Source organism: Morone saxatilis, unplaced genomic scaffold (assembly GCF_004916995.1).
Source record: "Morone saxatilis isolate NCDOM2014 unplaced genomic scaffold, NCSU_SB_2.0 Contig1, whole genome shotgun sequence".
Lineage (NCBI taxonomy): Eukaryota > Metazoa > Chordata > Actinopteri > Moronidae > Morone > Morone saxatilis.
In genome coordinates this window covers 13,542,183-13,555,759 of record NW_023339651.1, presented here as the reverse complement: position 1 = coordinate 13,555,759, position 13,577 = coordinate 13,542,183, and the positions used below count along the sequence as shown (strand labels likewise).

Here is a 13,577-nt window from a genome sequence, read left to right as displayed (position 1 = left end):
ATTCTCCCATATAAGATCTACGTTAATGTCCCATTGCTGTGACGTTCATTCCCTCGTTATTTCTGTCGCAGTACACACTGCACTGATGACACGTCCCTGACAGCTCTACTATTAATATTTTCTTCTTGATTCAGTGACCACTGACGCTGCTGAACTTGGAATCCACTGATTTGTGACAGATGGTAGAAGCTCTGCAGTGTGAAAGCCTTCTTTTTACTCTCGTTTAATTGACAAAAAGTGTTACCAGAGTGGAAGCAGTGGCCTTATATGGCAACTTTAGGGGCTAATGATGAAACCTCACAAACGCACACTTCCTAATTAACAGGCACCTTTCAGACTGAAACAAACTGTTTGACAAGTTTGTGCAGTTAAGAGGCCTTGGGATACACTTGCACGAACAAGCCCAGAAAGAAGTACGAGGGTTAGGACAGCAATACAAAAATGTGTGTAGGAGCAATGCTGCACTTACAGGCCATGTCTTTGAGCTTGTCCACTGTGGGGAGGACAGGAGGTTCACAGTTTTGCAGGAAGAAGATGATCAGCAGTGTCAGAGCGTAGTTGTTGAGCAGGGGACTGGCACCACTGGGATCACCTACAAATCATAATGCAAGTGTGCTAGTGTTGACTACAGGAAAACTATCATTAGTGCAATCCTGTGCACGTGTATATATAGGATACAGTCAAAATAAAACATCTTTGTATAGGTATGGAGGGGCTTTTGTGGCAGTGTTTTGGTTTTAAAGGGCCAAATCAAGGATAGTGATACCAAAAACAACAGCTCTACTACACTGATGTTAATGGGAATCTATGCCAGTGTAAAGCCAGGTATTATGAAGCATTTTAGCCCTTCACAATCAATAATTCTAAAATGAACAAACATTTTAAAATATCATGTTTAATCTTTTTTTATTATTTTATTTGTATTTTCTTTATTTTTATTTATTATTTTATTATTATTTATTTATTTATTTATTTTAAATGGTACAGTACTCATTTTGAATCGGCTTGGTAAATCATTTCATGTTAACAATTTCAATTATGTAATCAAGCAAACTAACTCTGGAACTGCCAATCAAATCTCTGTTGACATCTCATGTCACCACTTACAAACTCTTTGTGACTGTGTTTCAGTTTTCTTTTAGTTTAAATGTTTAACCAGTAAGTTACCCTCAAGTTTTTTTGGGTTTATGGTACAAAAAATAATTTTCCGTGAAGTAAGTAGGTTACCTAAAAAAAAAGATTTTTTTTGGAACTTGGCAAACACTTTTTATGCAATCACCTAAAAATCTTAAATTTGGATTACAGTACTTACGTGCAACCCATCCCATCATGCTGTACTAATCACTCTGCACTAGTGCCTTGTTTAAAGCTGCATTGGCAGCTTGGAGGCAGTTCCATCAAAGGGAATAAGGGAGATATGCCCCAGGAGTAAAGGTAATTAGTGTGCTCTTTTATTCTATATCAGGAGACACAGACTCCAATATTACAGCACAAGAGGAGCTGCACTTTCTTCAATAATAAGGCACTAAAAGGTAATGCAAATCAGTGTGTCCAGACAGAGCCCAACGTGATCATAAGGGGCAAGTAAAGTTCTACTGACACCTGTTGACCAAAAAATTAAATAACTACCTAAATACACCTGATACAACACACTAATCTTAGGTTTAAAGAACTTCATCTGTTTTTAATCACAAACAGAACTAAAGCTTTAGGCTACGCTCTAAGGTGCAAGTCATTTCATCTTACCAGCCAGCTGCTTTTGCTTGGCCCAGTAGCGAATGGTGTACACCAGAGGCCTCAGCCTGTCCTCCATCCCTGAACAAAGCTGGAGGAAGCGGGTGTTCCTTACTGCTAGTCTAGTGAGGGATACAGGAAAGGAAAAGCATACAGTAATTCTGCTCCTTGTACAAGATGAAAACATTTATCACCACTGAAGACTTTTGATGCTACACAGTATGAAGTAAATCTAAAAAAATCCCTCAACTGACCTGTTGTTAATGGTGATATCCCCCTGCAGGTTAAGCTCGCGGTGATGGAACTTGACTACAGGGAGACGAGCGCTGCTGACCACGTGGACTTTGTGCACACTGGGGACACAGCGTCTCAGGATTGCTGCCACAAGGTCCAGGACCTCGGCTGGAGAGGCAGTGGACAGGTCAATATCAGACAGAATGGAGTCCTCAGAGTGGCCATCGTCTGACATTCCCTCCCCTGTCTGAAGAAAGAGGGAAGGAAGATGGTTCAGCACACAGCATGCCCCCCTATGAAGTTACATTGTTTAATATTTTGGCTGTAGATCGTCAGACCTGTTCTGCGGTGGACCTGGCTCGGGCTTGGAACACCTTTGTGTTTTCCAGGTCCAGGAACAGGTCCAAGTCACAGGAGTGGATGCCGAACGTGTTGACAGATGAGCCAAACGGCAGAATCTGGCTGTCTGCAACCCATTCAAACAGAGCATTCAAAGTGAGACAGTCAATTATCATCGTGTCAGACAAGACTTCAGAAACCGACTGTGTGTGTTTACAAAGGTCACCTGGGAAAAACTCTACGAAAACCTCTTGCAGGAGTTGAACCAGCAAGCCTCGGGCCTTCTTCTCGTTTTCTCCCAGCTGACATCGCTCTACAAGGTACTGCATCTGTGCATTCACCTGGAAAGAGAACCCACATTTTATAATTAGGTGGGTTATTCTCACTGACGAGCTAAAGTCCAAACACACAGTATATAAATCTAACAGTGTCTGACTGAGGTTTGTCGGTGCATATACATTGTTTCACGCGAGTATAAATGACAAAAGTACATCAGTTTCTTGTAGGGATGGGATGATAAACGATATTATTGCATATCACAATGAAAAACACTTCATTTCTATTACTGGGATAATTGTGAATATCCTCACATGACTTTATTTATAGATTATTATAAGATAATCGTGACATGAAATGTTTACATCGTCTTTCGCCTAGTTTGTTGTACACCAAGTTCCAACAGTATGTGCCAATAACATTAGTTAGTATATTATAAGCTGCACTTTATATTAAAAGACAGGATTTTATGGTTAATATAAGATATACTATAGTATGCAATTAAACTGAGACGTAATGAACATATATATTTGACAACAGGTTACTTACAGACAACAACTGACACAGCTGAGGTTTGAGACGGTCGAGAATTTGCTGGAGGTTCTGGAAGTCGTTCCTCTTCTTGGGAATCAACTTGAAATCCTTCTTTTCCCGAGGTTTGACGCGCAGCTTCAAGCCTTTCATCTGATGCTCAAGACAGGACAGGGTTGCCTGTACGCCGTCCGTCTCACTGAACTGGACGATGGCGAACACACCCTGTGAGCGCAGAGTGACACACCACAGTCAGATCACAACCCATATGCTGCTAAATGAACGTCAGTGCTCTTGGTATGGACACAAACTCACTTTGAGGCTAGAGACAAAAGTGAAAAAATGAGCTGTATCTCAGTTTGAACAGCTGACTGACCTTGTCTTTATCCATGATTACATCTGACACTGGCCCATACTGCTCGAAGTACTCGACTACGTCAGTCTGAGAGATGTCAGGCTTGATGCCACTGACAAACACACTGTGCTGCTCCTGTGTTTTCCTGGTAGCCCGCACGGTGCTCAGCGTCTTATGTTTGCGCCCTTTGACATGCTGATCCAAGCTGGGTACTGAAAGACATTAAAATATGAACAATGCTGCATCAGAAAAAACGTTAAAAATACCGTAGTTTCACATTTCAAAAGGTATAGTACAGCAAAAACATTGGATGATAGCTGTGTCTAGTAAAACATATTTAGCTAGTATAGTAAAGCTTTAGCTAACTGTTCGGATATAATAGCGTTGTTGTTTTTAAGTGAGAGCTCCTTTAAAGCTTCAAGATTTTCTTCGAGCAATACTGTAATACAGCAGGCTAGAAAGGTTTACAAAACGAGGTCAACTTCAAGTGTAATGGACTCGCATGTGGCTGAGTTAGCCTCCGATACTCACTGTTGGGTAAGTTGACGTTGCATAAAGTGCACTGGAAGCCTTTTGGCGTCGGTTTGATGTCGCTGTCCGCCTCCATGGTGGCAAAACGTGAAGTTTAACGGTAAAGCAAAAAGGAAATTAACCACTGAGTGAAAACAGTTGGAGGTCGACAGCTCCTCATGCGCCTCTCAAATCTCCCTCCAGCGTCAACTCTGCGTTTGTTTCCAGTCCGTCTCAAAAGTGCGTCCGGGTTGTTCTCGTGTTTTAACACAAAGTTCCGGTCAGTATAATTTTATCTATTTGTGCTGCAAACCCTCAAACAATGCGAATACTCTTTATCTGTATCTTTTCCTGAGACTTTTCTGTGAGAGGCGTAAGTTATGTGCTTATTTTAACTGTGCTCTATATTGAATGTTGGAATGTGTTAACGTACTGTTTACATAACCTACCTAAACCCAATTCAACGGTCATATTTGAAAAATGGCAAATGTTTTGAAAGATTTTTCTAATGCAATTTCCCCCCCGAAAAAACAACCCAAAGAATTGATGCCTTTAAATAAGTGAAGCTCAGTGGAGTTCTCTTCTCATCCATTTATCAATTCACACTTGCCTACCCCTGCTCGAAAGTAATGTATTATGTGCTGTGAATAAACCAATCTTATTTTCCCTCTTGCCTCAGCTTTAAAAATCAGACCTGTACCACACCGAGTTACAAATTGACAGCAAATATGATGGCATCTCTTCTGTCTCATCTTCCAGCACTTCCATCTACAGCAGGCTACATATAAGCATCAAGTCCCCAGTCACTTAAACGCCATATATGTATGGGTGTTTGGCACAACAAAGACAGTTTTGGACAGACAAATTCAGGCCATTTTTTTCATTGTACAAAAAAAAATTTAATAACTTTTTTCACCATAAAAATATCTGCAATGTAATGAAGTAAAGAATAACATACAACTTGTCACAACATATATGGTTAATACAAGATTCCCTGCTGAATTGAAAAAAGCAGTGCTTCATTTGAGTCTATAAAACTACTTTCTAAAACACCATACAATCTAAAAAAGGACAAGTACAAGAAGATTTTAAAAGGAGAAAAAAACCATTATGATACTGAATATATACAAATGCTTTTATTTCTTTACGGATCTTCCTCTTCTGGTTTTTGGCTGCGTCTCAGCCTCAACACCTTTCACCTCGCTTGTGGCTTCGTCAGTGGTTACATCAGCGACCTTTGCCCCTCGCCTGGCTCTCTTGGCGGGCTGAGCTTCGACAACTTTATCTGAGAGATCCTTCTCTTCAGTTTTGCTGGCATCCTCTGACACATTTTTGCTTTCAACTTGGTCTCCAAGTTTTGACTTCCTCCCTCGGACCGCCTTTACGGGTGTTCCTTTTGGAATGTTGAAGACTTCCAAGTCACTTTTCCACTTGACAGATCTTTTGGACATTTTTGTGTCTTCCACAACAGCATTGCTTAAATCTTCAGTGGGACTGGCATCGTCTGTTGTGGGCTTTGCTGCTGCACGTCTCCCCCTTTTGGCTGGCTCTACTGAAGCTGGTGCAACCTCTGATACCTGGACTGCAGATTCTGCGTTCGTCTCCTCGACAGGAAGAGTGGCACCACGGCGGGCTCTCTTGGTTGGAATGGCTTGTGAAACCTCATTTTTCACCCCCCTTGCTCTGCTATGTTTAATGACTGGAGCATCCAGCTCAGCTGTATTCTGCTCTTCAGCCTCCAGCTCAGGTTTCTCCTCTGGTACAACAGCAACCTCTTCAGCAACTTGTTTCCCTCTCCTACCCCGTTTGGGTTTGTCTGTGGAGCTGACAGCGGGGATCTCTTGGACCTCAGTGGATTCAGCAGGGGTTTCACTCTCAGTGTCTGCTTTTGCTTTCCGCCCTCCTCTCTTGGGTTTTGCAGCCACAGTAGCCTGTTCATCCATCTTCACTGGCTCAGCAACCAACGGAGCTTCAGCTTCCTCTGGAACAACCTCAACAGTTTGGACTTCTTCTCTTGGTTCTACATGTTCTGGCTCTGCCTTCCTGGTTCTCCTCAATTTCTTAACCGGCTCCTGGGATTTAGCAGTCTCAACTGAAGTTGTCTTCTCATCGTTTTCTAGCTTTTCTTCTTCCTGTTTGGTATTTCTTCCCCTCTTGGCCCTGACTGGAGGCTGAGACAGTGGTTTGGTCTCCACAGTGACAACTGTGTCTTCTGCCACCTCATTTTCTTCAACCGTATCAGGTTTTGTCTTTCTCCCTCGTCTAGGTTTCCCAAGAGTAGGATTGGACTTTTGAGGCTGAGCTTCTGCCATAAGCTGCTCACTCACAACTTCACTTTTCTCCTGCTCTGGTTGAGGTGGCTCAACCGGTGTTGGTTTAGTTTTTCTACCTCTAATGGGCTTCACAACAGCTTCCTCTGCAGGGGGTGCAGAATCATTTTCATCTTTTTGGGTATTTATGGGAGAAGTCTGGTCACTCACTGCTTTAGTGGAATTCTCAGTCACCAGTGTTTCCACAGCTTTCTCTGGTAGCATTTCAGGTTGATCAGAGGTGCTTTCTTGAGATTTTGCATTTTTGCGTCTTGACGTTTGTCTAACAGCAGGTGGTGCAGTAGCTTCAGTTTTCTTCCCTCCTCTTCTTCCTCTGACTGTAGCAGCGACAACAGGATCTTCAGAATGTTCTGTAACCTCCTGTTTATCCTCAGCTGATTTAGATTCCACCACTTTCGCCCGTCTGCCTCTAACAGATTTCTTCTGAACGACAGCTGCATCCATTTCTGTGACTGTGCAAGTCGCCGTCTCCACTTCAGGTAAGCTCTCGGTTGCAGGTGCCTGGGAAGGAGTTTCCATGACATCTGTTGATTTATTTTCATCACTTCCACTGGGCGCCACCTCCAGCTGATCACTGTAGACTTCATTAGACTCTGTTTCTAAAAAGAAATAGGAGAAAACAAAAGGAAAAATATTAAAATTTATAGTGGTTGAGCATTCAACTTAAATAACTGATCATTTAAAAATCACATACACAGGTCAGGATTTTAGTTTTTACTAATGAAATACTATGACAAGGACCAAACATTAATGCTGTAAAAATACTGACCGTAAAATTAATGTTTGTTTGGAGCTAATACAAATGTCACCATGTCTTGCTTTGGTTAATGATTTCACTTTCAGAACAAACCTTTTGCTGCGTCAGCATTGGAAACATCGTCACTGTGAGTACAAGGCACATCTTCCTGCTCTGGCACTGACTGTCCAGGTTGTTTAGTTTTTCTTCCTCTCTTGGGTTTCAACACAGCCTTCTCAAGGGGTGCTGTACTGTCATTTGCTTCATGGTTGACATCAACTGGAACACTCTGTTCACTCTCAGGTTCTGGCACCGTTTCAGTTTCAGCTACAACCTCTGGGACCATTTCGGCTTGATCATCAGAAGCTTTTTTGGCATTTCTTCCTCTTTTAGGCTTAAGGGCGACTTTGGAAGGCACGGAGGCAGTTTTCTCCATTGCAAGCTCAGCATCCTTGCTTTCAGTGGTCTTTGCATTTCTGCTTCTAGCCGTTTGCCTAACAGCAGGTGGTGCTGCAGCTTCAGTTTTTTTCCCTCTTCTTCCTCTGACTGGAGCGGGGACAACAGGATCTTCAGAAAGTTCTGTTGCCTCCTGTTCATCATCAGGTGATTTGGATTCAACCGTTTTTGCCTTTCTGCCCCGAACGGGTTTCTTCTCATGGTCAGGTTCAGTTGCAGTTGTCTCCATTTCTGAGATGTTGCCAGTAGCAGTCTCCACTTTAGGTTGTTCTTCAGACACGGTCTCATGTACTGCATCCACAGGTAAATTCTCATCCACTGCTGCTTGAGAGAGAGTTTCCATGGCTTCTGATGATTCATCATTATTGTGTTTGCTTGGCACCTCCTCTAAGTGGTCATCACTGACAACTTCATTGGCATCCGCTTCTAAAATATGATCAAAAAAGTTTGAGGTTTTAGCTGTTGAAAACAGGGTTCAAACATGTTTAACAATAGAATTACATAGCAGGCCGCATACACAAAGAAGAAACCTTCCTCTGTGCTTTAAGTGAGTTCTGAACTATAAACTCTTTTTGCATTCAGGTGTGACATTTATTAGTGTGTATAACCTGAATGTCCCACATTTCATTTTTTGTGTTGTGGTTCTTTTAGGCTGTCCAACAAATTCTTTTAGGGCAAGCTTTTTATTAAATATTGCAGACTTTCTTAATGTATGTCAAAATGAACAATTCCCATAACATTTCCAAAACACATCTCTCAAAGTCCATTTTCAGTTTGTCTGACATTACCTCGTTAGAAGTATTTTAACATTAACCAAATAGGATGAATATGTGTAATCTTACCCTTTTCCATCTCGAGTTGGGGAACATTATCGATCACATCTGATGGCACATCCTCTCGTGGCTCCTCATGCGCAAAGTCTAGTTCTTTATAACGAGGAGAGACGAGAACAAAAGAATAATCAGCCATGACAATGAAGGTTGCATAACAAAGCCAAGCAAGGTCTTAAACCAACTTAAGAAGCAACTATTACATTTAAAAACCAACTGACCTTTTGCAACATCTGTATCACAATCTGGTGTTTGATCTTCAACCTGTAAATAAAATCAGAATCAGTTTAGACAACAAGCACTCACCTGGGAATAATACTTAAATAAAAATGTCTCCATGGTTTACTTCAGGCAACGCAAATGTCTTGTAAAGGTTAGATTTAGTGAATTGAATATAGTCAGTCTGTGGCTGCACGGACAATACTAAGATAAATTGTTGATTTTATTCCCTACAAAACTGTTTTGTTCATGAAAAATGAAATGCGTCCAAATGTAGCTCGCTCAACTGTGAGAGTACCTGGCACTCATGTTTAATCCATTTAGCAAAATCTTTGTTTTTCAATCAAATTACTTCTACTAAAGTGACAGAGTTGCTAATATACAGTCTCAATGATAAGCTTTTTGTGGTTTTCACTTCATTGTTTTGGCTTGCCTGTTCCTACTGCTGATCCCATTCTCCCTGCCAGGTGCTGCCAGTTTCTTTCTAAAATACTTTAAGTAGTCATTCCAAAAGCAAATAATTAAAAAAGTCAAACCAAGTATTTTCATTATTACCTCATGTGTCTCCGTTTGTCCTGTGGGATCAGTCAGTGGCTCCATGAGCTCCTGAAGTCCCTCAAAGTCCTCAACTGGAGCACTCTTCTCCTTAGGCGTCTTCATTATTCTCTTGATACCCGTAAGACATACCAATGGGGAGCTCTTCACGTTGGGGGTTTTCAGGTCTTTAATTTCAGATTCTTGCATGTGTGCTGGTGTCTCCACAATTTCTTGGTCACCAGCATCTAAAGCTTTGGGAGTTTCCAGAGGGTTTTCTTGAAGGTCTTCGAAGGGTTCAGCCTCCTGTTGTGGGGTCTCGAAAATTCTCTTAACTCCGGTGAGGCACTCTTGTTGTTCAGGTTTCTGCTTAGGAGTCTTCAAAATATTCCCTCGCAGGTCTTCAATAGGCTCAGCTTTCTGTCTTGGGGTCTTCATGATTCTCTTCACTCCAGTGAGAAACTCCTGCTGTTGAGGCTTCTGTTTAGGAGTTGTTACAGAGGTTGTCTTCACATTTGTGCACTGCTGTTCACCAGAATCATCGGAGTGAGTCTCCATGGCAGGGATGGCGCTGACGAAGCTAGATTCTTGATCTCCATTGAGGAAGCGTTGGACTGCCTCGTTGCTGTATTTTACGTCTTTTACTGTAGACGAAACACTCAGTGGTGACACCATCATTTCACCTAAAAAAAGAAAAAAAGAAGTCACATTCCATAAGTTTATGCCAATTTAATGATTTCATTTGACTGAGCCTTTAGTCTTACTGATTATGCAGAATGCAAAAAACCTTCCCAACACACACACACACACTTTACCTGGCTCCTCTGGTGTGTTCAACACTGATGGTTCAACCACAGATGTGCCCAGACCGATCACTGGTGTCTTCATGGCACTGTTCTCATTGATTACAGCAGATCTCCTCCTCACGTTTACAGGGGTTTTATACATTTCAGAAATTCCTGAAAACACAAGGCACAATATTGAAGTCCAACATACAATACAAAGAACAAGTGTTGCCATTTGTTGGGCTGGGAAAGGGCATTTACCAGTCAAGTCCTCATCCATTTTCATGCTCTTTTTGGGGAGAGCAGTATTGGTGACCAGTCTTGGAGCAGCACCAGCTGATTGTACAACATTTTGTTTATGAGCTCTGCCCACAACAATTGTAACAGGTGAATTTGCATGTCCAGTGCTGATATGGTCAATGAGTTTTCTTGCAGGGGTCTGAAAGATTGAGTAAAATATAGTTATTGCAGTTTGTGTCTTTGTTGAAAGGTATATCATTTAGTTATGAAAAGTGAAGTCACAAGGAGCATAAGATAGTACATGTCCCTTATTTATAAAACAGGCCTAACAGGTTACAGTAGTTGCAAGACTAGAGAAAAACATTACAATGATGAAAATGTACTTTGTAATTACTAAGCAGTATTTTCCTTTACCTGTGGTTTGGACACAGCCTTCTTCACTGTCTTCTTGGTGACTGTTTTTTTTGCTGGAATGACCACTTGAGCCTTACTTTGTCCAAATTTCACCGTGTCTGCCCAGGAATTTTTGACTGAACGGAGAACAAAAAAGAAATTGTGACTCAGAAATTCTGTGCAAGGAAAACGACAAGATTTTTAATATAAACAGATACATTATAGATTTCAGGGTTTAACATACCTTTCATAGATGCCCTTGAAACTCCACTTCTTCTAAGCATTACTTTAACAGCACTCTTTGCCATACTGGGAGTCTTCCGTGAGGCGCTCTTCATGCTCTTCCTCCTCACGGGCAATTTAGGAGTTACAGTGACTTCAGTAAAAGCCTCTTCTGCAACTGGAGATGGTGTGCTGATCCGTGACACAGAGAAGCGACCTTGTACTGTAGGGGTCTGGACTCCTGGTGTTGGCTGTTTGTTGGCCTTAGGAGTCTCCACTTTGTTTCCAGAAGGAGATGGATTCTTGGATTTTGGTGACTTGTTTGCAGGAGTTGCTGCCTTGGGAGAAGGGGTCCTTGACTTTGGTGACTTCTGTGCAGGAGTTGCTGCCTTGGGTGATGGACTCTTGGATTTTGGTGACTTGCTTGCAGGAGATGCAGCCTTGGGAGAAGTGGTTCTTGATTTTGGCGACTTCTTTCCAGGACTTGCTGCCTTGGGAGATGGGGACCCGGATTTTGGTGACTTCTTTCCAGGTGTTGGAGTCTTAGGAGAAGCATTCTTGGCACTTGATGACTTTTTAGGTGATGGACTTCCTGTTTTTGAAGGACTTTCCTAAAAAACAAAAAATGAGATCCATTTTAAATGATATGATGCATTTTAACTATCAGGTCAAATTACTTAGTCATCATCTTCCGCTATAGTTTTACCTGTAGCAGGCCAATGGCTGATGCTCGTCTAAGGAGTGACAGTTTGGGTTTCAACAGACAGAAGCTTCTCCGTGGAGCAGCACCCTTGCATAACGGAGAGTCAGGAGGCAGCCGTTTGTCAAATAACTCCGGACTCAGCTGACCTCCAAAGGAAACGCGTTTCTTCTTTATTTGTTGTGTGGGCAAGTCAGTGGCAAGTTCTCCACTTTTGCGTTTTGTGGACATGTCTTGCACTAATGAATGAATTGAAAACATGATTGTAACAAACAAACATATTTTAAACATTCTTGAATAAATACTGTAATTTAATTAACTTTCAAAATGAAACAATATTTAATACCTTTTTCAACTTTCCCTGAGTTTCTTGGTGATGCCTTTCGAACCGGCTCTGTTTTGGGAGATGCCACTGCGGGTTTGGCTGGTGTGGCGTCCTTGCTTCTCCTTCTCATAGGTGACTTGGGCGTTTCAGTGGAAACCTGCTCAATAACCTCAGACACAGTGAACTTCTGGGGGGTTGCATGATTTTTCTTCTGGGCTGAAGGTGCCACTGGCGTGGCAGAATTTTCAGCTTCTGGTCTGGCCATCTCAGTATTAGGAACCTGGAAGGACTTCCTCTGCTTCTTAACAGACTTTGGGGTCCCCTTACTTATATTTTCAGCCTCTTCAGTAGTTTCATCAGCTCCAGAAGTGACTTTAGCTTCATCCTTCTTAGGAGTGCTTTTGTCTTCTGTGGAAGTGACCGGTTTTCCATCATTTTTCCTGACTGAACAAGGTTTTGGAGTGCAAAACCTGGAAGTAGGTGTTTGGAGGACACTGGCAGAAGATTTCCGAGGGGTCTTGACATCAAGAGATTTCTTGATCATTTGATACAGATCATTGAAGGGCGAGGCAGTCTTGTTTTGCAGCAGGCTATCGTCTCCCTTTGACTCCAACTCCATAGTTTTCTCCAGGGATCGCTGGATGTTGTCGTGGTTGGTTCCATCTTTCAGATGAGGGTCTGAAATATATAAAGCATTTTTCATAAAACAGGCTTGTACACTTGATAGTGTAAATACAAAACAATAGTTACACAAGAAAAACTACAGGCATCAACAGAACTGACTGGGTTGGACACAAGGGTTAAAGTGGGGTTGCAAAAACATTTCCCCTGATCTTTCAGATGTTTTATAGATTGAGCTAAATATAAACAAATGTAACTCCAAAGGCTGATGATTAGTAAAAGGGACTGTTTGACAGGTTGTCAGTCACTGTGTAATGTGAAATAGGCAATTCATGGTTCTTTGCCTGAAAATAGAAGTCTATCTAGTCTATTTCGACATAATCAATCTTAATTGCTTTAATTCCACCATGTTTAATCATGTGCAAAAGAAATACAATTTCTGGGAACACAGACTCTTAATTGTGCAACATTATGTTCAAATACAGCTAATTCAGAATAACCACTTCTCCACAGACTCACCTGTGTGCACTTCAGAGATCCTATTTTCTCCTGTTTCAGTGGTCAAAGTGTCCCCCACTTGCTGATCTTTAAGAACCTAGACATTAGACACTTTAATTAACACATTTATAAAGTAGTAAACTTCATCAGTGTAGACAAACTCAAGATGTTGGGAAGGTTGCAATGCTCTAGTGATAGATAAATGAGTTCATTACTTTGAAGGTTTCAGTTTTGCCTCCTATGGAAGACCTCTTCTTTGGTGTGGGTGCTGGTGGGTACTCAAACCTGAAATTACAATTAGCAACAAAAGTACAACCTCATTACATTTCGTCACAAAAATAAAAACATTTTCCTAATAACACTGCATGTGGTGTATGTGCTCTTTAAGTAGATTAATCTGTACATAGGCTACGTTCACACTGCAGGTCTTAATGCTCAATTCCGTGCGTCCGTCATCAAACNNTTGCTGAGATCCGATTTTTTTGCGTGGTTGTTCACATTATAATTTAAATGCGTCCGTCATCAGACTCCAGTGTGAACATTCCTACAGCCCCGAAGTGATCCGCATGCGTAGAAGAAGCACGCTGTTTACAGCATAGACATAATGTCTGTGGTTTACAGAAGGACATATGGATGTCAACGGTGTCTGCCATGCTTTCGTCAATTGTTCTGATATTGCCACGCCCTGGCGCAGAATTGTGACAAATGT

The 13,577-nt window shown here is 41.7% G+C and overlaps 2 protein-coding genes across 2 annotated transcripts in view; both read right to left on the bottom strand.

Annotated features, from left to right (window-relative positions):
- tut1 (terminal uridylyl transferase 1, U6 snRNA-specific) overlaps positions 1-4,204 on the bottom strand; it is a 7,726-nt gene extending 3,522 nt beyond the window's left edge. The window contains exons 1-8 of the mRNA XM_035670950.1: positions 4,001-4,204; positions 3,491-3,681; positions 3,133-3,339; positions 2,534-2,648; positions 2,307-2,434; positions 1,989-2,215; positions 1,747-1,856; positions 470-592 (exon numbers count right to left, since the gene is read on the bottom strand). Of these exons, the coding sequence (XP_035526843.1) occupies positions 470-592; positions 1,747-1,856; positions 1,989-2,215; positions 2,307-2,434; positions 2,534-2,648; positions 3,133-3,339; positions 3,491-3,681; positions 4,001-4,076 (1,177 nt within the window). The 5' untranslated portion in view covers positions 4,077-4,204. The remainder of the gene's footprint in view (positions 1-469; positions 593-1,746; positions 1,857-1,988; positions 2,216-2,306; positions 2,435-2,533; positions 2,649-3,132; positions 3,340-3,490; positions 3,682-4,000) is intronic.
- A 658-nt stretch (positions 4,205-4,862) lies between these two features.
- Positions 4,863-13,577, bottom strand: part of LOC118334878 (proliferation marker protein Ki-67-like) — a 10,944-nt gene continuing 2,229 nt past the window's right edge. The window contains exons 5-17 of the mRNA XM_035670964.1: positions 13,084-13,153; positions 12,890-12,965; positions 11,771-12,427; positions 11,431-11,663; positions 10,747-11,335; positions 10,524-10,639; positions 10,131-10,308; positions 9,900-10,043; positions 9,106-9,767; positions 8,553-8,595; positions 8,344-8,427; positions 7,160-7,927; positions 4,863-6,908 (exon numbers count right to left, since the gene is read on the bottom strand). Of these exons, the coding sequence (XP_035526857.1) occupies positions 5,116-6,908; positions 7,160-7,927; positions 8,344-8,427; positions 8,553-8,595; positions 9,106-9,767; positions 9,900-10,043; positions 10,131-10,308; positions 10,524-10,639; positions 10,747-11,335; positions 11,431-11,663; positions 11,771-12,427; positions 12,890-12,965; positions 13,084-13,153 (5,413 nt within the window). The 3' untranslated portion in view covers positions 4,863-5,115. The remainder of the gene's footprint in view (positions 6,909-7,159; positions 7,928-8,343; positions 8,428-8,552; positions 8,596-9,105; positions 9,768-9,899; positions 10,044-10,130; positions 10,309-10,523; positions 10,640-10,746; positions 11,336-11,430; positions 11,664-11,770; positions 12,428-12,889; positions 12,966-13,083; positions 13,154-13,577) is intronic.